Genomic DNA, 24,320 nt, shown 5'->3' on the forward strand with positions numbered 1-24,320 from the left:
TTTCGTAGTTGTAGTGGCACTCACCAGTGTCTTACAGTATATAGACTGTGTTGTTCCACAGCTTGATAAGACCTAAAGCCTCGCTGTGTTGTATTTGATGGTATGTTGTGCTGATTGTATGCACAATGTTTTTCACAAGCCCAAAATACACGCTATGATAAAGAAATTACAAACAATAAACAAAGACGATGATGCCTAGCGGAATTCCATACTGACCAGTAGTGTCCGCAGGTTCTGGTTTATTTTAGGTAAAACATTATTGTCCTATACATACCGTCACAAGAGAATAAGATTATAAGATTAATATGAATTACCCCCAGGATTAATATGGTTGCCTGCCTGTCTGCCTGCCTGCCTGTCTATTTATTTTAAAACCTGACTAAATATAACTAACATGCAGAAAAAAGGGGTAAGTTGAGGTGATCAGGGGTGGTTGAATGTTGGTCAGAGGCAGTCTGACGAGACTCAGCTACGTGAACCAACCCATATGTTTGTTTAGAGGTTAGGGGAGGAGGCTGAAGTGCTAAGCTAAGCTCTGCAAAAATCCACTCTGCTTTTGTGTGTGCTCCTAGGAATGGAGACTATTCATTTACTGTATTGTACATTTGTCAGAGAGCTGCTGACTCAACTTGGACACAGCATGCAATCTGCTGCTGCAGATGGTCAGGGGGGGAAGGGGGGGGGACTATTTATTTTTGTCTTTTGTTCAACCATAACGGTAGCCTACCTGGTCTTGTGAGATCAGCACATATAAATACACAAATACATTTTTGACTAATAAAGTATTGAATCAATCAATCAAACCAAAGTCAGAGCAACATGGAATCAACTTTGCTCACAGCACGTACAGTCGAGACTGTTGCCTGCTGTCTGTCTTGGAGGGCATATGTTAGTCTGACGTACCAATAGTCCAACATAAGTGGCCGGTTAAGACACATATGTGGCCAGTTAAGACTCACCCATGGCTCCGACATACAGTACTTGGCCGGTTAAGACTCACCCATGGCTTCCGCATGCGGTTAGGTTTCTGGTTTCAGTGTTTTGTACCATACTATTGTATGTATAAGTACAGAACAAAAGGTTCTAGGGTTTGGTGTAGGCCAGGGTGTCGGACTATTGCATGTCGGACGACTCGGACTGTTAGTTACGTCGGACCAATGATATGCACCCGTCTGTCTTAACATCCAGCCACCAGGAAGCTACTGCTCAGCACTGTTCCTTTCAAAATTGTTCAGCCGACTTCAACTGTGGACATGGACAAGAACAATCATTTTCTCTGCTTAGCGAAAATACTTCCAGGAGCTGATAACACCCCAACTGGGGGCATACTCCCTGACCCCGCTACTTCTAGCTTAAGTACTGTAGCATCGAGACTTGAGAGCATGTTGCTCATATAATTTACAGTAGCACCACATCCCTTTTACTTTGATGGCGGCCTGTGGCAGTGTGGCACTCTCACTGTCATTTTAATCCAGGACATTAAATGAGGGATTAGTGGTTTGGTGAGGCGGTTTAAGGCTTCTTATCAGAATTTTAAAGGATAAATCCACCCTGATTCGCAGGCCAAAAAACTGCTTCTGCACTGCACTTATGGGTTGACACTTTCAAGCAGGTTGCACTTCCAGTTCTGAGCACAGAATGGCAAGCATCATTGATGTCACAGCCGGTGTTGTGCCATTGCTCGGGTTTAACCACTTTCAACCTCGCATCTCTATTTTGAGCATGCCATAAATGTTCAAAAATACAGTAAATAGCCAATCTACAAACTCACAATGCATCTTGTGTTGTGTTTGAGACTGTATAGACCAGTTCTCAAACTGTATTCCAAGGAATCTCAGAGTTTCCTTTAGGGGGTTCTAAATTGATCTGTACAAATCTGTAACTCTGACAGTATACATCCTAATGGGTCTAATGAGTTAAGGGGGGTCCTTGAAATGTAAAAGTTTGAGAAACAACCATTGTTGTATGTAGACGATACCATCGTATGGCGAAGTATAAGGACAGGATAGGCTGTGCAGAGTTCTCCCACCCGACTTTAAAAAATATATATATTAAAAACAAAATGTACAAAACAAAAAATTAAAGGACCAATAAACATTTGCCCGTGATTGACCCACAAAATGGGTCCTGAGTCTGACCCAATGATTGGGAACCAGTGGTCTAAACCCTGGGAAACTCAACATGTGTTAAAGGTCCGTATAAGGTCACCTCTCATCCCTATACTGTAGGCAAGGCATTGACCGAAATGACATGATCAATCAATTGCGTTCCAGCTCGGATCAATGGAATTAACTAAGCATTATTTTATCAGTAGGCCTATCACAATGAAAACTCATCTCTCCAACGTTGTAAACAAAAAAATCCCATGACGTATTTTTACATACATGTTTTAACCCATTCAGTACGGGAACCTCTTTTGGTGTTTTAAGCATTATGTTATACTTTAGCTAGTGAAAAATAGCAGATCTACAAGTTCATAGGGCAACACCGAGTGGTGGTACGAGCTTGTAGATCTGCTATTTTTGAAAAATCGTGAAAATGTGGGGGGTCCGCACGTAATTCCGACAGAGCATTAGTCCGACATGCTGGAACCGCTCGAACATGCGCTGCTCCCGTGCTTGCGTTTATGGTTAGGTTAGGGTTTGAGGTAGGTTGTCGTTTGTCGGACCAATGACTAGTCTGAACTATACTGCACTCAAAATGTAATGCAAATCTTTGAATATATCAGAGCAGAGAGCAGAGAACGTTTGCTCTCGGGGGGGGGGGGGGGGGGGGGGGGGGGGGGTCCGTGGCCAAATACAGATAATTCCGGGGTCCTTGACATGAAAAAGGTTGAGCACCACTGACATAGAAACATATATAGGTTTTTCAGAAAACTTTTTTTTTAGAATCGGCCTCAGGTCTAAATGGGTTAATATTAATGTTATATTTTCATTAAAATCTTAGTGTTTTGCCAATTATTTGGGGGGTAACGTCCACACGGGCTGCGAGTGGCCCACAGGTTAGAAATCACTGCTCAATTCTTTGGTCTGCCAAATGTTCAACAGGCGCCTGTCGACCTATACACCTAATCATTATTCATGGCTGGCTACTCTTCCATCTTCACATTCATTAGCTATTCATCCTCCTGTCAAAGAAAATCTATTTCCGTCCAGGGAACCATGCATGTTGTTGTAGTTTTCTTGCTCTTTTTAGCCACTTGAACCCCAGCATGCCTATTCTGGGGGGAACATTCAGCAAAAATAGCAGATCTACAAGCTCAAAACGCGACGCAACATACCACATTTTGAAGAGATTTGGTGTAGTAGACTACAGCATACCCAAGGATGTTTCACTAAAGACTTAAGGGATTTAAGTAGTTAAGGGGGAATACCACTCATTTTTAACATTGAACTATGTCATTAATATAGAGTTGTTGTGTGGAAATAATGAAAAACAGTCCCCCCCTTCCGTTTAGGCTAGAAATGGAGGTCTAGAACTTGGGGTCATGTGATCAGTGACATCACATCAGTGTCTGCAGGCCAAGAGTACATCAACGTGATATCACTAATCACATGACCCAAGTTCTAGACCTCCTAGACTAAACAAGTTATGTTAACACCCCGAACGCCCAGAATTATTTAATCCATTAAATCATAGCACTCAGCGATTTATGGCAGCGGAGCACATTTAGCGACGGACCGGATGTTATCCCGGATGTGGCTGAAGTAGCTTGATGTAGCTAAAACACTCTTGAGGTGATCGACAACAACGGGAGGTATGATTAATTCTAGCGACGGGACCGCGGTGGGCCGTCTACCACATAATCTTGAATGATTTCAAGATTATGTGGAATGAAACGGAATGATTTAGATCAAGTTATTCAAGTTTTAAGATTTTCGATCTCGTCGGCTAAAATGGGGGGGAACATTTTCGATGACGTCCCACCGGAAAATAACAGTATCTGTGTTGCGCAAGACGCTCCCAGCCTGTGGAGCGATGCGATCGGTTTTGATATCAATAATCTCCGTCCTTTTGATCAATCTCCGTCTTGAGCGCTGGGCGTTACTAATTGATAGGGCGGAGAACTCCGTCCTGTGTGCCCAGGGTGTTAATGACCTATAGGGACCCTCTTGTGGCGCTGACGGGCACAGAGCATTCACAGCACATAATAGATGTGGAGTCGATGGGGAGCGAGACGTAACAAAATGAGTGGTATTCCCCTTTAAAAAGCAGGGCGAGGTATGAAGCATGTTAACCTTATACTGGTTGCCTGTTGCTGTATATGTTTATGCAAAATATATCGCCTACCGTATATATGTTGTATATCTACATCTATATATATCGGATTGGACTGAGCTCAGAAGGCACAGACAGGAGTTATGATAAATCAACATTGCAGAAAGCACTCATGGTAATTGTTTTTTGTAGCAGTGACGTAACTCCCATCACTGGCTAATTGGCTATGTGGAAAAGATTATGTTATTTTTGAGTGGTGTAAACCACTCCTACGACTGGCTTTGTTAGTTTACGTGTCTGTCTGTCTGTCTGTCTGTCTGTTCGCAAAAAATGAGCATGGTTGCTATGGTCACTCAGTTCACACGGGTGTGATTTCATTACGTCAGACATTACGTCAGACCACAGCTGATCAGGCTATATAAGACCTTACACCACTCAGTTCACACAGGTGTGATTTTTTTTTTTACTAGTGACATCAACAGCCAATAGCGCATCAGTGTCTTGCTCAATTATGAACTAGAGTATAAAGTGCGAACTAGAGTAAAGGACAAAAACCACCTTGGTAGGATTGTGAAAACGGCCTCAAAGATTGCCAGAGTTAATTTCAGTAGTCTAGATCAAGTATTTAAAAATCAGGTGCTTAAGAAAGCCAAGTCCATTTGTACGGACAACTCCCATCCCCTCATCGCTGAGTTGAAGCTGCTTCCCTCTGGCCTAAAAGTTCCAGGGGCCAAAAGCAATAGGTACTGTATAAGTATATAATAATCCAGGCTCTAAATGCCGATAGGAGGAGGAGGTAACTTGTCACCTGACTCGCTTGTATGAATTATGTATACAACTGTTCTGAAAATGTTATGAATTTCAATGTTACACTGATACCTTGAACTGCCATCCTGTTTAATTGTTTTATGTGTACTATGTGCCTTTTTACTGTGTTTTTGTGTTTCATGTTACCTGCCTGTGTTATGCCTTGCTGTAAACCAAATCGCCCCTCGGGGACAAACAAATAAATTAACCTGAACCTGAGTATAAAGTGCATTGAGAAAGTGTCAAACAATAACATTTCTAATGTTAAAATAAACATGGAAGGGCCATTTTGATGAAGCCTGAACTACTCAGGCAGGTCAGTGCAGTGTCGAGGAGCCTAATATTCAACCGTAACTCTGCACTACACTTGGTGCAGAATTCGCGCTACATTAAATATCTTCGATGAAAATAGACAATCTACAAGCTGAACAATGCATTGCAATGTGGCACACTGTGAGCTTGTAGCTTGGCTATTTGCTGTGAAGGTTTCCCCCACAATATGGATGCTGGGATTTAAGTGCCATGGTTAATAAATGTCATTAGGGCATTGGTTCTCAATGGGTTCCGGGGACCCCTAGGGGTACTTGAGGGAGCCAAATGGACCTTTAGGGTCTGTAACTCTGAGAGTGTACAAATGGAACCAAATGGACCCTATATGGTCCATTTGGTTCCATTTGTACACTCTCAGAGTTAAATTAACAGTGATTTTACAATATAAATTGGGCTCCCAGAGATATAAATGCCATTAAATGTGGCCGTAGCCTAATGTCAAACTGGGGGTGCTTCGGCTACGGCTAGAGCCGTAAACATCTTCACTTAGGGGTCCCTGGCATATCTTTTCAAATGGGGGTCCGCGGTCTAATAAGTGTCAATTTGGGGGTCCTTGACCACTGCATTAGGGAACTATTATGTAGGCTACCTTAAAAGCAGTCAGTAAAACCTTAAAATGACCTAAAACAGACAGCACCCAGTGTGCTAATAGGAGTGACCGGTGCAACTGTTAATCAAACTTTGATTCAAACATCGATTTTAATTGATTATACACAATACTTGATAATTGATCATTTCATAAAATAATCGATTAATAATCCATCTCTATTTTGGGCATGCCATTATAGATTTTACGTTATATAAAATAGATGAATAGTTAAAATAGCCAATCTAAAGGTGTCCCATTGCGAGCTTGTATCTTCTAATGGACACATGCCATTTTGGAAACAACTTGGGCCCCTTCAGTTCCCTACTACAGGTGTTACCGATGATACTAATGAAGGCTCTGGTCAAACAGAGCCAGGGTGCTGCTATTGTGCATGTTGGCTCACTGGAAACACTCTGCTGCACCAGTGGGTCTCAAAGTATCCTTGAGTGGGTTTCAAATGGCCCTGTACGGGTCTAGCTCTGAGAGTATATTATGGGGAACTTTGAAAGTAAAAAGTTTGAGAAACCACTGTATCATCTGTAACACCTGTGAAGGAAGTAGGAAGGGTTATTCTGTGTGCATAGAGCCCATTTCAACACTGTCATGAGACAAAGTATAAAATAGAGCTTGAGTGGTTAATCAATTAGTTTATATTGTGCTTCTCAATTATTTGATTAAGTGAAAAAGTAATCGAATATAATAGGTTGTCTGGTTAAATGTCTAAAAACACAGGGGAGATGTGACACTACTGCTCTCCACAGTTACCCCTCCCTTCCAACCATTTTTAGGATGCAAATAAGGGTTGCCATAGGAACTGTGGTCTCAAATGCATAATCATTTGCACACATTTGCAAACTACAATTGAGAATAAACACAATAGGACTAGAATATAAAAGATCTGTTACGTATACTTCAATAACGTAACTGGTAGCCTACAGAGCCCCTAAAGGGACATGTTGAAGTTATCTATACTGTTATGTAACTCAAGGTTTTTCCTGAATTAAGCCCTTCTGAACGTCAAAGCACAGGCTACTGACATATAGGTCTGTCACAATTATTACATAATCGCCTAATTACAATTAATAATCGCAATAGTTTTGCAGAATTGTCGTAATCGTTACCATGTTGAAAACTGTTCATATATATTTTCAAACATCAATGTGACACATTGTAAGCTTGAAGATCGTCTATTTCTTCTATTTAAATTAAATTGTGAGGGCCGGACGGCTGACGGCTACGCCAGCTGCTAATGCCGCCTGACAGCGTTTTGCAGGTTCGACTCCCGAACCCGACGTCCTTTGTTGTGTGTCACTCCCCATCTCCCAATTTCCTGTCAGTCTACTATCTCTATCAATATAGGCAGAAAAAGGACCCCCCCCCCCAAAAAAAGAAAATATATATATGAGAAAGTAATTATGTCTGCATGTCATTTCTTTGTATATTGAAGTTATGTGTCATATCTGCCCTGTGCAACCTTTGTTTACGAAGCCTAAAAGCCAAACAGAAATGTGTAGGCTATACTGTATGTTCCAAGATTCAATTCCACACCCAGGCACATCAGATCCTGGGGACTACGGATCCAAACTAGCATTCTTGCTAAATCCGGTGTATTTACACAGCATTAATTGTTTATAGACAATACATGTATATAGAAGATTCTGTGAAACAAGATCTACAAGCTCACTGCAGCGAGTTGCAATGTGACGTGTTGTGAGCTTGTAGATTGGTTATTTTCGGCAGAGAGATTTGTTGGTGTCGAGCTAAATACTAGCAGACCTAGTATAGAGCCCTGGGGGTCCCCGGTCAACTGGTTTAAATGGTTATGTTTAACAAGCTCATCAACGTCTCTGCTTCCAACAATGCTCTTCCTCTTTGTTGCATCATTGCATGTGATGAAAACAGAAAATGTATTGTCGTTGCCGTACAGTAAATGCATCACCATTGCAGTGCATTCCTGTGCAGAAGGATGATGATGTAACATCCACGACACAATGAGAATCTTACTTAGAATTATATTTCTATCTGTGATATCATGGAGGGTTTATTTGTGCACAGGTCAAAGTAAACAGGTGTGGTGGATGGGTTTGCATGTTGTGGACAAACTTCTGAGGACACCAAAAATAGCAGATCTACGAGCTCACAGCACTTGGGTGTGTGCTGATTTAAGTAGAGGGAATGAAAAAAGAGTGTACCAGTGGTCCATTTGACTATAAGTATAGAGGTTTTAAGTGGTCTTTTAGCCAGTGTATGGTATTCTGCTTTGTCAGCACAGGGGCGTTCACAGGATGAGCCCACGCTCATGTTGGACTGTAGCTCTGGTCCATATAGCTCGAATGCCATTGCATTTAGAGCTATGTTACCGATGACTTCCGGGGCTCGCATAAATGCAGACCAGCCTCTCGTCTTTAGCGTAAATAAAAATAACGTTTTTGCTTCTCACCAATACAAAGGCGGGTTGTGTCATTAGAAAGCCTACTTTCCTTAGTGGAAGCACTCTGAGCCCCCCCCAACGTATAAAAGCCAAACAGGGATTATTATTCCACCTCTACCGTTATTGCCCAGAGAAAACCCTCATAGAGAATATTTTTCCCTTTCTGGCCAAAAAGTACCTTTTATACGTGTGGTGGGGGGGTCAGAGTGCTTCCACTAAGGAAAGTATAGGCTTTCTAATGACACAACCCGCCTTTGTATTAGTGAGAAGCAAAAACGTTATTGTTACGCTAAAGACGAGAGGCTGGTCTGCATTTATGCGATCCCCGGAAGTCATCGGTAACATAGCTCTAAATGCAACGGCATTAGAGCTATGGACCAGAGCTAGGTGGACTGCAGCCCTGCCCACAACAAGCTGAAACATGTTTGACCTGTTTCATTTTTAAATTTAAAGGCGATGAGTTATGAGCTTGTAGATCTGGTATTTTCATTAATTTTGTGCGACACTCTTATGACGAAAGAATGCTTCAACAACGAATGAAAACAAAAAAACTTGAATTATGGAGATAGAGGTTTTGGACCAGCTGTAGGCTACTATCGCTTGTATGATTATAATCTATTATCTGGTAGACTGTATAGCCTATAGCAATTGCAGTGTAAATGAAAACTCTACCACCCTGAATGATTTCAGACATCTTGCCAAAGATTCACACTGATTTCTCATCTGATCACTGGAAAAGTCGCTGTGTTAGTTCATTGGTGAAATTCAGCAATTTCGTGCAAGGTGCATGGCGACTGACAAATATTCTTTAGCATGTTTTACTCCAAAAAGGATATAACTTATCCTCTCTAAAAGTTCAGAGATGATGGCCTGATAGAACCAAAATGTTAGAACAAATCACTGCAGTAACATGACATTAATAATAATAATAATAATAATAATAATATTTTTGGAATTAAATACAAAAAATATGAGGCAAATACTGCATTGCTATTGGTGTATAGTGGTACCGTAGACATGTGATACCTATACCTATAGGTGTTAATAACGTTGCCTAATAGTTAATAGAATACCATGCGGGGATTATATAACAGCAATGTGTTAGGCCTAATACAGCAATGTGGACTGAATCTCAGCCTATATATACTGTATATATTCCGCTGCTGGATTTTAGGTCACCGTGCGCAACAGCCCGAACAATATGCAGAGAAAATCAAAACAGTTTCGCATTTCAAATTGCGTGCATTTTTACATTGAGGATTATTAGGCTATAGGCAATAGTCAGAACAGAAGCCTATAATAGCGTCATGCTCTATCATCAATGAAATAAAACATTAAACAATATAGGCTCATGCGCGCTCGTGTGTGTGTGTGTGTGTGTGTGTGTGTGCGCGCGCGCGTGTGCGTGTGTGTGTGTGTGTGTGTGTGTGGGGAGAGAGAGAGAGAGAGAGAGAGAGCGAGAGAGAGAGAGAGAGAGAGAGAGAGAGAGGGAGGTAGGGAGGGAGGGAGGGAGGGAGCTCTATTCCTACCTGCTTTTCTAAACCCTCCTTGGCTGACAGTGAAGGTTTTGGTGACGGCGCTCTGTCACACATGCATCCCTCCAACAGGTACAGACCTGACGGTCTGGAGCTCGACTCGTTCTCAAAATAAAACAGCATGTTTTGTAATAAAGAAAACCACTTTGAGTGCCATTTTGTGTTGTCTGAGCTCTTTTTGCTCAAGCCTCCTCGCCTCGTAGCATCCTTCTTGGCCAAGAGCCCCAGGTAGGTGACATGAGCATCATTGAGTCGTATTCCCTTCTGCATTTTGATGAAGACGACTTTGGACGGCGACAGACAGACGGTCCTCACATCTTTTCAACCCGTCCCTGTAATAATAAAAATAAAAATAAAACAAAAATAAAAAAATAAAAGATGTTGACTTTGTGAATGCGGACCTCTCTCTTGCAGCAGCAGACTGGTCCACTCTGTCCGACGCATTCACCGTGTTGGCATTAAGTAAAAAAAGGGGAAACAAAACGAAGAGCATAAATCCGTCATCCTAAATATTTAGCCATAACTACTCCGCACGGTTTCAATTCAAAGTCCACATGGAAAAACAACGGTGCAGACGGAAGAGTATAAGAGGCAAAACAGCGCAGGGAGAGACGGCAAGTGTCCGTCCGAGGTTTGTCCTTTTCTCACGTGAAATCTCCAGAATCCAGGCGGCTTCCTGCTGAGCTCGGCAGGCTGTGTGGAGTCACGTGTCCTATGCTGGGGAATAAGCACATTTCAGGACCCTGGACAGCGACAATACAACAAGATACACTCCGATTTACAAATGGATGCATTTTTTTATCGAGGATCTTGTGACTTTAGTATTATGCTAGTCCATTTTAGCTATACCAGTTCTAACACTCTTAACTAACTGTGAAATATGGAGATAGCCTAGTGGTAGTTTACCATTTTGGAATGAAAACGTAATTTTGACCTGCTGGTAAAAGACACATTACCTACTTGATCCTTGCACACACTTCCAGGCAATTAAGCACTTAAGCAAATGACTGCTGAATTAATACGTCTATTCTTTGATTAGACTGCTGAATTAATACAGCTAATCTTTGATTATTATTATTATTGTTACAATTTTACTCTTGCCTGTGGGTGTAAAGTAACCTTTAATCTTGAACCTACAAGACAATGACATAATATATATATATTGAAATTGTATTTAAAGGAAAGCCCCTTGAGATGCATCATCTCGTTTTAGAGGGGCTCCTCAAATGTAGGTGTTTGAATTTAGGTGACCATGCATCACCCCTGTTAGGTCACTAAACAATAGCTTTAAGAGGAAAATGGAAAGTTGTATTGAAATGTCAACTTTTCTTATGATGATTACCTATAACCAACTTTACTGTATATTTTGCTATTTTTAAGAAGAAGAAGAAGAAGAAGAAGAAGAAGAAGAAATGAACATATGGCAATACAAACTAAACTATCTACTGTTTGGATTGGTAATGGTTCCAAATATTTGTATTTATTTTATTGTTACACTGTACTGTAGTAAAGCATTGTTGCATTTTCGAATGGTATACTGTTCTTTTCCTCCAGTATTTTACTAGCTAATTATAGTCATTACTGCTGACAGAACAACATCACCTTGCATTGACTGATGATGTCAAAGGTTGTGCCCCCTATACAGAAAGCCTATTTGAACCACGCCTGCATTATCTTTACCATATTGAGGGCAGCAGCAGTGGCAATGGTGAAATATGAATAAAAGCAATAACTAGCATATCTTGGCTATAGGAATGTTAATGCCTGCAATGACTGCCACATTTTGAATCCAAAACAGTCACCACCACAGGGGCCAGCATGGTTGACGACAGACTGCTGGTTACTTTTAAAGGTATCGTATGAGAGATGAGATGAGATATACTTTATTAATCCCCGAAGGGAAATTGAGACATTACAGCAGCTAGACAAACAGAAAAACAACAGACACAGGTGGACAAAAACACACACGACCAGGGCCATCATATAGGACAGTATGCATTGGGGGAGACAGTTCTTATGCATTAGCATTATAGAGTCTGATGGCAGTTGGCATAAAGAGAGTCTGTACCGCTCCGTATGCATCCTCGGGGGGAAGGTGAGCCTTCGGCTGAAGGTGCTCAGCACCTATCCTGCCAACGTTCGGAAACTGTCAATTCTACAGAATTGTTTGAAGAACAACAGCTCCAAGCAGGATTATAAAACAGATGTCAGGAATTACAAATCAGTGATATAATACTGTAAATATAGGAAAGGCCTGTGGGGGAAAAAAAACATATGACCTGCATTAATGTATGTTCTTTGGCTTAGTTTATTCAAAGCAATGGGAAACTTTAAAAACAAAAAGTAGAATACATCTTGAGGGAAGTAGAAATGTGTCTTTCCTCTAGCTTGAGCAGCATATTGTTCTTCTGCGGATGACCGAATATTCAACAGCGTTGCGTGGACTCCTTTCTTCACTTCATGGTCAATGGCATACCCGGTAATAAGCAGACAGGCTCAATTTCGAGGCAAGCATTGAAAATTAAAGAGCCTGTAAACAGGAAGTAGGCCTATAAACAGGAAGTAGGCCTATAAGCAGTATTATGTATTCAAATTGTGTCAGACCACCATGTTATAAACCACTCAGGCACATATGAAAAACAAAACAAAAAAACATTAAGTCACTGAAACTCACATGGGCGTGTCATCAGGTGAGGTGTTTAGCTTTGCCCAGAAAACTGCTCAAAAAGTTGAACATTCTAATAGTCTTCCTCCCAAATTGTGGAAACATGACCATATAATTTGAATGTACGTGTGCAAGTTGTGGTGACGTGCATGCAATGTAATATTAATCAACACATCACGTTGTGAGCTTGTAGATCTGCTATTTGTAAAAGATTTGTATATGTCTTGAAAAATTGTGAAATGGGACATTCTGTGTAATGACTACTTTTATATGTTTTAATGCCAACACCTTCATACTTTTTTATTTTTTAGGCTTTCACCTTTATTTTACATTTTTTATGGAGGGATAGACAGTAGGCTGACAGGAAATGGGGAGAGAGACATGCAGTAAAGACTGTCGGGATCGGGAGTCGAACCCGCGGCACACTGCCAGACTTACCAGCCAAGGTGCCTGGACCCATAGATATATATAAACACTAGATGGCTCAAGGCGGAGTTTCTGACGTCGTTCACCCGGCAGCCATCTTACTTCGGGGCTACAGTACAGTATGTTCAATGGCAGCTCAAACATAAACAGTCATAACTCGCTCAAATCTTGACGGATTTACAAACGGGTTGGTTTATTACAAACGTTGTCAACGTGGCTATGATTCAGGACGCTTATCTGCTTAATTTATGTTTTTTATATGAACGTCGTATAAAAGCATATAAGTATGTGGACGTCTCTGACGTTTATAACAAACCAAACCGTTTGAAAATCGGTTGAAAATTGAGCAAGTTATGGTCATTTAAGAGTACATGCCCCATAGACACAATGTTATGTGTCCCGAGGTAAGATGGCCGCCACGTAACGACGTCGCTCTCCATTGGCCAACAGCGCGGGTGAGCTATCTAGAGTTTATATATATCTATGCCTGGACCGCTGAGCCACGGCCCAGGCCACATTCATACTTTTAATCAAGTAAATTTTGAACACCGGAGTTTTACTTGCAACAGCCATTGTGTTACTTTGATTGCCATTGATACTTTTACCTAAGTAAAAGATGTGAGTACTTCCACCAATGGTTGTTACAGCATGGTGTGTGTGTGTGTGTGTGTGTGTGTGTGTGTGTGTGTGTGTGTGTGTGTGTGTGTGTGTGTGTGCGCGCGCGCGCACGAGCGCGCTCATGAAGTCCAATTGGAACCACCCCATTCCCATGCAGATCCAGAGATCCGCCATTAGATTTTATAATTACTAATTGTCATATTGATAAAAGGAATAATTAATAAACACATTGCACATTGCTTTTTCATTGTAAAATGAAAAAGGATATAGTTAAAATGACTAATTTAACTCCCTATAGCGTTACCTGTATATGCAGGTAAAGGTAACTACTTATATATTATATAGAATAATACAAGACTGAAGGGGCTTGCAGAGCTGCAGAAGTGGCATAATGCTAGCATCAGTGTTGTGTGTATCTGAGTGGTTATATAGGCGAGCCATAAAACATGCTTTAGCACACAACCATGCTCACATAGCCGTGCTCAAAGCACCCAATTTGTTTAAAAGGCATAGGCTCTAATCTGCTCCTGTCAGTCCTCCAGCTACTTCTCAGAGGTGATTTATTTATTACTTCATCGCCGTTATCTGCTCTCTCTCAGATCCATTCACCCATATAAATCCCTCCGGGCGGTGAGGCTGCTGAGTTCTACAAGGCTCTTCTGCTTCCATAGCCACTTGTTGGTTAAATATTAACCCAAAGTCTCAATTTTCAGTGATTAACGAAACGCTTATACGACGCATGTTTAGTGAAATGAGTCTTTGTTTAGCACATTCTGACGTTAGTTAATCAGTTATACACATCATGCACCATTCATTCTTTATGACTTTGGAAAGATTTGCATTGATGTACGTTCAGAAGGCTGTGCCAAACTTCAAGCCAAGGTGAAAGTACGGGCATGCTCAGTGCAATGCCTGTGAGGACTTTGATAGTTTGGCCTGTACAGCTGCAAGGTGACATATGTCACAAGTATTGTCTTTAATTTATTCTGTTGCTTTTGTGCTCTCTTACTGCTGTTAGTGAGGAACCGGAACTAGCGATTCCATTCACTCTCGTAAAATCATACTTTTAGCTCAAACAAATGTAAACAAATTCTGCCTATATACAGTATAGAAAATTGAGTCCTGTACTTAATAAGAGGGAAATTAAATGACTGTATTCATGTTAAACAACAATTACCCATGGCACAAGTTTTCTATATAGCACTGCAAAAATCAATATAAGTCCCAGGACGTCAAAAAACAATATAAGTCCCAGGTCTCGCGAACATCATACCCCTCCTAAAGGCCTCATCGAAGGTTTTTGGGCTTCCTCCTCACAGAGGATGCAGTCTTAGATATAATATAATAGATTTAAGTCTATTATATAAGTCTTTACGTTGACGTTCAGAACTTGATTTGTGACTTTAATTGATTGAATAAACCATGCTGTGGTGTGTCAAACCTGCATCTTCTGCCTCTGTGTGGTGACTTTGGGTTCAGAGTCAGACATTACAAAACATGCACACACACACACACACACACACACACACACACACACACACACACACACACACACACACACACACACACACACACACACACACACACACACACACACACACACACACACACACACAGGTTTTGTGAATTCATAGATAGAATATTACCTGATGTACAGTGTGTAAGGATATCTCAGTGAGTTTGAAGCAACCTGAATCAGCATTCCTCCATGCAGTAGCAAAATGATACCTGCAGAATGAGCTTCAGATTGAGTGCAGGGTAAGATTCAAAGTGAGTGCAGGGCTGTGCCCTGGCAGAAGAATTGTTCAGCAGCTCTGCTGGAGATCCCCCCTCTCTCCTCCCACACACTGCCTGTCTAAACCCCACAGAAATAAAACGCCATCCAACGAGGGATGGCTAATCTACATTAATGATTGACGGTCAATAATGATTGGGATGGCCATGAGTGTGAATTCATCAATAACGATTGACTTCTGCACAGTTCTGCTTACAGTATACAAAAATCTGTTTTTGACCTTTAGTACATCGCTTTAATTGCACATATGGCAAAACTGGAGCAGCGGAAATACTGTGATGGTGGTGAGGACACTGATGCTTCATCGTTTTGATCCCTCCCTGTGCTGTCCACGAAGAAGGCTTGATTCCTAATTACATGATCCACCAGGCTTCTAATTTGCAACACCCTTCTTAAATGACATTTACTAATTACTCCTTCCTTTTTTTTAAACAGCGTTCTGGATTGTATCCAGACAAAGCCCCCTCCCATACTCCATTGTCATGTAGGAACAAACAAGTTGGCTGTAATGGCAGTTACAGCCTCTTCATTTGATGTGTGTAAGCTGTAAGCAAACACGCACCAGCACACACACACACACACACACACACACACACACACACACACACACACACACACACACACACACACACACATACACACACACACACACACACACACACACACACACACACACACACACACACACACACACACACACACACACACACACACACACACACACACACACACACACACACACACACACATCAAATCCCTGCAAGGCATGACGCTGCTGTGCAGAGCAATCTGTATTTATAGAGGAAGAAGAAGTGAAGTAAATAAAGATAGAATAAAGAAGATATGTTGGCGGCTGAAACCTGCAATGCTAACAGGGCATGGAGCAACCTTGTCAGAGCCCACACTATGACCCCTTACTAAGAATGTTACGGATGTGTTTCTGTCCCCCCTTGTTTAATGAGTCAGCGATGTATTGTCCACAGATGGACTATAATTGTGCCATTTTGCTTGCTACATCAACGACAACTAACGATCGAATGACACAATGCAAGAAATGTACGAAATATGTATTGATTAAAGACAGGAATCTCTGTTAAGAGTAATACTATAGTTTCACTTTTACATACTTATAATACAGCTTGATAGTAATCAGGTTTCTGATTATTCCCATGATTTTGCATTACAGGTTAAAACTCGTACATGATTTAGGCCTAGGTAGGCCTAAACGAATGGTCATTACTATGAACTGAAATGCAGCTTGTCGTGTTGAGCTGATGGCTCCCGATATGGGGAGCAGGCGCTGTCCCCACGGCTGCTCCCTCTCAACGCTGGCTGATTCTTCCATGTCAGGGCCTGTTAGCTGACCTGTCACTCACAGCTCATCAGTGTGGGATGGAAGGGGTGGGGTGTGTGTGTGTGTGTGTGTGTGTGTGTGTGTGTGTGTGTGTGTGTGTGTGTGTGTGTGTGTGTGTGTGTGTGTGTGTGTGTGTGTGTGTGTGTGTGTGTGTGTGTGTGTGTGTGTGTGGTGTGGTGTGGGGGGGGGGGGGGGTACTAGATGCTGGATGCATCATTCTGTTGCTGCTCCACTTTAGCTCTAGACCCACTGGCCATGACACAAAATAACTAACCTTTGTCTCAAGGTCTCGTTTACTTTTCTGGACCGACACTGTGACCAGCTTTCATTACAGATGTTCAACATCATTAAAACCACTTAAATCTTCTACTCTTCATAAAATGGCCCTGAGTTACAACTCAGGATCAGCTATTTGTGGCTGTTCCCCCCCATCCAATCTCTGTACACCCAAAGCAAGAGCTGTGTCCGTGTGCTCGGGAGTAAGTCGGATTCGTTTTCCGTTTTTCGTTTGTGATTTTCATGGACAAGATCTAGAGGCGAAGTCGTGGCAGAGAGGGTATACGGCTCGGTGAGCTAATGGTTGGTTCACTGCTTTTTGCAGATGATGTGGTCATGATGGCACCATCGGTCCAAGACCTTCAGCTATCACTGGACCGGTTCGCAGTCGAGTGTACGGCAGCTGGGATGATCAGCATCTCCAAATCTGAGGCCATGGTTCTCAGCAGGAAACCGATGGGATTGTGCAGTCTGGGTAGGGAATGAGACATTACCCCAGGTGAAGGAATTTAAGTATATCTCAGTGTCTTGTTCATGAGTGAGGGGAGGACGGAGAAGGAGATCAGCCGGAGAATCGGAGGAGCAGGGGCGGTATTGCAGTCGCTGTACCGCACTGTTGTGACGAAGAGAGAGCTGAGCCAGAAGGCAAAGCTCTCTTTCTACCGAGCAATCTTCGTTCCTACTCTGACCTATGGTCCTGAACTGTGGGTATTGACCGAAAGAATAAGGTCGCGAATACACACGGCCGAAATGAGTTTTCTTCGACGGGTGGCTGGCATCTCCCTTAGAGGGTGAGAAGTTCAGTCACACGAGAGATACTCGGAGTAGACTCGCTACTTCTTTGCTTGGAAAGGAGCCAGCTTAGGTGGTTCGGGCATCTGGTTAGGATGCCTCTCGGGCGTCTCCCTAGGGAGGTCCTTGAGGCACGTCCCACATGGGAGGAGACCCCAGTGCAGACCAGGGTGCAGTTGGAGGAATCACATCGACTCACTGGCCTTGGAACGCCTTGGGATCCCCCAGGATGAAGTTACCAATTTTGCTCTGGAGAGGGCAACAGCTCTGGTGGAGCTGTTGCCCCCGCGACGTACTGACTATGGATAAGCGGTTGAAGATGGATGGATGGATGGATGTTCACCCCAGAATAGGTAAGCATGCTTCGGGTTAAGTGGCACATAATTGTGCGATGCTCTCAATTTACAAATATAATTGACAATTTAGACATGTAAATTAAATTAGACATTTAATTTAGATTAAATTAGACATTTAATTTAGACTCTTAATCCAGAGCGATTTACAGTACAAACAAGGTAAAGACTAAGGTTAATACATAAACTACATCAAGGGTTGGATTGGGTGTAAGTTCCTGCGTCATTCCAGCGTCATGTCCAGGGGGTGTAGTTGTACATAAAGCTGCCTCACGCTACAAAAACAGGAGATCCATACATCAAATACATAACAATAGTAATCTAGAATCATAGGTAAACCAAGAACCTACATTGAAACTATACACACTGCAGGTCTACAAATGAATCTGGCATGTGTCTATGTAACATGCTATATCTATGATATGATGCAATCTCTGTACATATGGGTATCTGCTTTCAAGTAGAAAGTATAGGCTACACTTTATGGAGAATGTCTCAATAAAAGCTTTCAAATGTATAAATAAAATCACACCCGTGTGAAGTGAGTGGTGCAACTCTATGTGGGGGTCCCAGGAAGTTCCAGAACCACAGGAACGCGGCCAGGGTGCCGGCCCGGTTCCGGCGAGTCGCTCCGCGTCCAAATTCCAAAACGAGAAATTACAGAGTTACTGTGAGGGAATCCCCGGGGGGTCCCTGGGGGGTCCCCAGAACATCCAGACCCCCACGGACGCGACCATGTGGCTGGCCCGGTTCCGGTGAGCCGCCCCGCGTCCGAAATGGTTGAGAAATGACAGAGTTACCGTGTGGGGGTCCCCAGAGGGTGCCTGTACTGTACTGTACTGTACTGTACTGTACTGTACTGTACTGTACTGTACTGTACTGTACTGTACTGTACTTTAACACCCCAAATCATCATATATACAGTTAATAGGTGTGTATGTGTGTATGCGCAACAGTGACACTTGGTTGTGAAAACCAACCAAAAGCTATTTTCGTGCTCGGACAGACCCAGACAGCCAGGGACAGACCCAGGGACCCAGGAACCCAGGGACACACATAGCTGTCTATAGGAGTGGTTGCACCACTCAAAAATCGTTTGAAAATAGCTGATCTACAAGCTCACAATGTGTCGCATATGGCCAAAATGTATAAGGCTGAAGTGGGTAATGTTTTGTAATAATAATCCAAATCTACAAAATAACTAAAACCTGTCAAATAAATGCAGTGGAGTAAAAGTACAATAATTTGGATCTGAGATGTAGTGTCAGAAGTAAAAGTAGGCTATTGGAAATTGGAAATACCGGTACTCAAGTAAAGTACAAATACCTCAACATTTTACTTAAGTACAGTACTTAAATGTACCGGTACTTAATTACCACCACTCACTGCAAACTGGGTGGTGCTTCTCATGTTCAGACAACTCCACCAGCCAGTTGGTTCAAACTAGGCAGTATTATTACAGAAATACACAAACGTCAACAAACATATAACCCCATTGTCCTACAGTAACATCAATCCCTCTGTGTCTCTAAACAAAATAATGCTAAATTTGCCCTCACCCAGTAGTAGGCTACTACTGTACATGTAGCCTACTGTATGTAGCAGTTGAAATATCATTTTTCTTGCCAGGCACCAATGAACCGGCGTTACCGGCGTGTACTCAGAGTCTAGGCTACTCTATTTTTGGAGTAGGACATGAATTATAAAGCAAACGGGCCAAACAATGTGCAATGCATTCCCTTTCCTACCGACCTGAGTGGAGTGAGCGAGGATCATGCAGAGTGAAAACACCGGTCTTCATTTAACTTGGGTTCATTTTAAACTATAGCTGGAGATTAACCTTCGGAGGATTCTGCAGTGTGTTTAGTAGTAGCCTTCTGTCTATTGTATTGATTATTGTCTCCACCAGGCCGAAGGCATGGGGAGAGAGTATGTTTTGCACTCCGTCCGTGTGTGTGTGTGTCCGTCCGTCCGTGTGTGTGTGTGTCCGTCCGTCCTTCCTTCCGTCCGTCTGTGTACAGCTAATCTCCGGCACCGTTAACCCGGTCGATGCCAAACTTTGCACACACACTCCCTGGATGCCAACGATGAACCTCTGCCCCGCATTTTCCAGAACGGCCTGTTATAGCACCACCATGAGGCAGCTTTTCACATGTTTTACCTAAAACTGCACCGATCTGCGTGAAACGTTGCATGCACACTCCCTAGAGGCCAAGGACAAACCTTTGACCTGCATTTTCCGCATCTGCCTTTTATAGCGCCACCAGGAGGCCGACTTTTGTAAAACACATTTTTTGATATTACTCCTCCAGATTCTGTCCAAAAATCTCACAAATCGTTACACAGTATCTCTATGGTCATGTGCTCAAGTCGGATCTGTCCGATATTTCATATTCCATCATAATTGGCTATAATTGGCTTTCACAGTTTGCAAGATTGCCCCGTTTTGAACAAAAGCCTCAAATCATGAACGCAGCATGCAATTTACGTGAAATCTTTCACACATTTTCTTACTGGGCTGAGGAATATATCCCACCCTTTTCACATTGGCCTGTTATAGCGCCACCAACAGGTTGATTTTTGCTAAACACATTTTTGGAACAAAATGCCTCAAATCATCCAATTGCCATCAAAGGCAAACATGTTTATATTACTCCTAAACATCTCACACAGTCCTATCCTCCTGGTGGAGACCTGTGCCCAGAAGGGCACTTTTTCTAGTTTTTAATGTTTTGATGTCTGTTTATATTGCATTGTTTGCTCTCTTGTTTTCTTTTAACCTGTACAGCACTTTGGTTGACCTGGTCATGATAAATGTGCTATATAAATAAAGTTGAGTTGAGTTGAGTTGAGTTGAGAGAGAGAGAGAGAGAGAGAGAGAGAGAGAGAGAGAGAGATGGCCTAGGCTTTTCTCTCTCTCTCTCTCTCTCTCTCTCTCTCTCTCTCTCTATCTATACACAGTATATATATAGCCTAGCACATATAGCCTATACTGTATGAATTTGTCTGTGTGAGGTGTACTGTCTGTGATTAATCACAATAATTTGCAGGCTTATTGGAAGCACGCCGACCTTGCAGACGGCACAGTTAAGCAGACTGTGGCATGTGTGAAATTCAATTACAGACCTGCTGTGGATGCACTCTGTGTAATCCCAAGCTGATGCCGTCGTACGATGATGTCGCTCACCAAAAATAGCAGATAAACAAGCTCCCAATGTGTGATACGGATGTGGCGCGTTCTGAGTTTGTGTAGATCATTTATTTCTGTCGCTCGACACCGCCGCACAGCAAAGTATGAAGCCAGGCTGATTGGAGGAAGCGGCAGCCAGGTGGTGACCCTGTAGGCAGTGGCTATAGCGCAAATCACACAATGGCCTGGGCAACTGCCAAGAGCTGGTGAGCTCCTGCCACCACACATGCACTTCAAGAGCAGGTCACGGTCATTATTCACAGACACTAAACACACTGCAGAATCTTCCAAAGGTTCATCTCCAGCTATAGTTTAAAATGAAGTTAAATAAAGACCGGTGTTTTCACTCTGCATGATCCTCGCTCACTCAGGTCGGTAGGAAAGGGAATGCATTGCACATTGTTTGGCCCGTTTGCTTTATAATTCATGTCCTACTCCAAAAATAGAGTAGCCTAGACTCTGAGTACACGCCGGTTCATTGGTGCCTGGCAAGAAAAATGATATTTCAACTGCTACATACAGTATGCTACATGTACAGTAGTAGCCTCCCCCCCCCTATCTCTCTCTCTCTCTCTCTCTCTCTATATATATATATATATATATATATATATATATACGTCACACGGAAGAGACTCAGAGTAGAGCCGCTGCTCCTTCGCTTGGAAAGGAGCCAGCTTAGGTGGTTCGGGCATCTGGTTAGAATACCTCTCGGGCGTCTCCCTCCCTAGGGAGCTCCTCGATGCACGTCCCACTGGGAGGAGACCCCGGGGCAGACCAAGGCGCAGATGGAGGGATTACATCGACTCACTTGGAACGTCTCAGGATCCCCCAGGAGGAAGTCACTAATGTTGCCCCCGCAACCCGACTACGGATAAGCGGTGGAAGATGGATGGATGGATATACATATATACTGTAGGGCCTATACGAAATGTCTAGTCTATACACAGTATACACGCACGCACGCGCACGCACGCACGCACGCACGCACGCACGCACGCACGCACGCACGCACGCACACACACACACACTGTATGTACATACACACTGTATGCACATACAATATACACATAGGGCCTACAGTACACACATACCCAGAGTATGGCCAAATAATGGCATGGAATTGCAAGAAATAGGCTCTTTCCATGTTCCCCCCTTTCCGCTCTCGAGCTCTGGTCTGACATCACTCACAACACAACGTGCACGTTGTCTAACCAACCAACAGCCATTTGCACTGAAGTCAACCGTTGAACGCCGGTTTTCATCTATGTCGGGGCCTCGGGGGTGCCCATATATGGGTGTGTTTCCATATTTATGCATATTCCGGATCCATCCATCCATCAATCTATGTATTATCTATCAATATTGCTTAGCGTTTGTATTTTAACAGGCATTTGTTCCCCTTCAGTACACCTCCACTCAAGCATGAGGCTCCAAGTCAGCATCGCTCTTGTTTCTTACTGTACTCGTCTGATGTACAATTCCACATTAGAGACAAACAATCCCCTCGAAGTAGGCCAATTACCAGTGACTGTGAAAAAAGACATTAATGCAGTGTGGCAGAGCCCAAGAAGGCCGGGATTGGCAATGGCAGGGTGTCTTCCTTCAGCTAATATGAACTCAGAGGGGACACGTAAACAAGTCGCTCCATTACATAATCAGGACTATATGCTCCCCTTTAAAGCAGTTTCCATCCTTTCATCCATCTATTTATTGGCCTTGATTCACTGAGCTCGTTTTGCCCACATGTTGTACTTAAAATATGTATGTGCCTAAATTTATCAACACAAATAACAAAGAAAAGAAAAAAGATGTCAAACAATCTATTGCTTGTATGCATATTATAGACATGATGGAAATTCAACCGATCTGTATTTGTTGTTGGGCTATCAGTTGTATTTTCGGGGACTGCCCTTAAGTCAGACCTCCCATTAGTCCGACCTGTGCTGTGTGTTACAAATCACCCGTGCTATGGGTTACAAATCACCCGTGCTCTGGGTTACAAATCACCCGTGCTACGGGTTACAAATCACCCGTGCTGCGGGTTACAAATCACCCGTGGCTTCCTGTGACTGTGAAATACAGAACAAAGAATGTTTGCTTTCGCCATCTTTGTTGAAGAAGAGTCTGGGCCATTATGTTTTAGTCTTACTAGAATTACTAAAATCTAAATCTTATGTTTAGATTTAGTCTGCCTTATTAACCTCTGGGGTTAAAGGGATAGTTCAGATCTTTTTAACTTAAGCTGTATGAAATACTTGCCATTAATATAGTGGTTGCAACTGTATGAATTGATTGCCTGAGTCCCGTGGTGGGAGTTCTGCTCTGGTTTTGGTAAATATTAAGTAGTTCTGGTCATTTTGTGGGGGGCACTGGGGCAACGCAGTAAAAGTAAATTAACAAAACTTTGGGCGTAGTGATATGGACACAAAAAACATAGTTCTGTGTGATAGAGGGGTAAAAAAATGCCCCTCTGACCAGGTTTGATTGGAATCTAATCCACAAACTTCCAAGGCACTAATTCCATGTGTCATGAAATGCTGTACAATTAATAATGTTGTTTCTTTCGCATTATTTATATTATATCTATGTTGGTTTAGTCTATCTGCTATTGTGTAATCACCCGTGCTACGGATTACAAATCACCCGTGGCTTCCTGTGAGGTTAGGGTTAGGTTAGGGTTTGGGATAGTGTTACTAATGGTTGGACTAACGGGAGGTCGAACCAATGCCATGGAGGTCCCTACGTGTTTGCCAGTGCCCAGTGTCGACCGACCGCCAGTTTCACATAATTATGAAAATAGACTCATGTCTTAATATTGCTGGATCCGCCTCCAATGCCGCGGTGTTCATTTATAATACTGTACTGTATATTGATCACATGAACACCACACACAATAGCCTATCATCTGATGATGATACATACAGGGTACAGTGGGCCTAAG

General features: G+C 42.6%; 1 protein-coding gene across 2 annotated transcripts in view; it reads right to left on the minus strand.

Annotated features, from left to right (window-relative positions):
* The window catches only part of rasgrf1 (Ras protein specific guanine nucleotide releasing factor 1), a gene marked incomplete at both ends in the record, with an annotated part of 37,568 nt that extends 27,388 nt beyond the window's left edge, over positions 1-10,180 (minus strand). For both annotated transcript variants that reach the window (XM_079500597.1, XM_079500596.1), the window contains one exon: positions 9,905-10,180. In XM_079500597.1, the coding sequence (XP_079356723.1) occupies positions 9,905-10,180 (276 nt within the window). The remainder of the gene's footprint in view (positions 1-9,904) is intronic.
* Positions 10,181-24,320: the final 14,140 nt, after the last annotated feature.

Source organism: Electrona antarctica, assembly GCF_951216825.1.
Source record: "Electrona antarctica genome assembly, chromosome: 5".
Taxonomy (NCBI): Eukaryota; Metazoa; Chordata; class Actinopteri; order Myctophiformes; family Myctophidae; genus Electrona; species Electrona antarctica.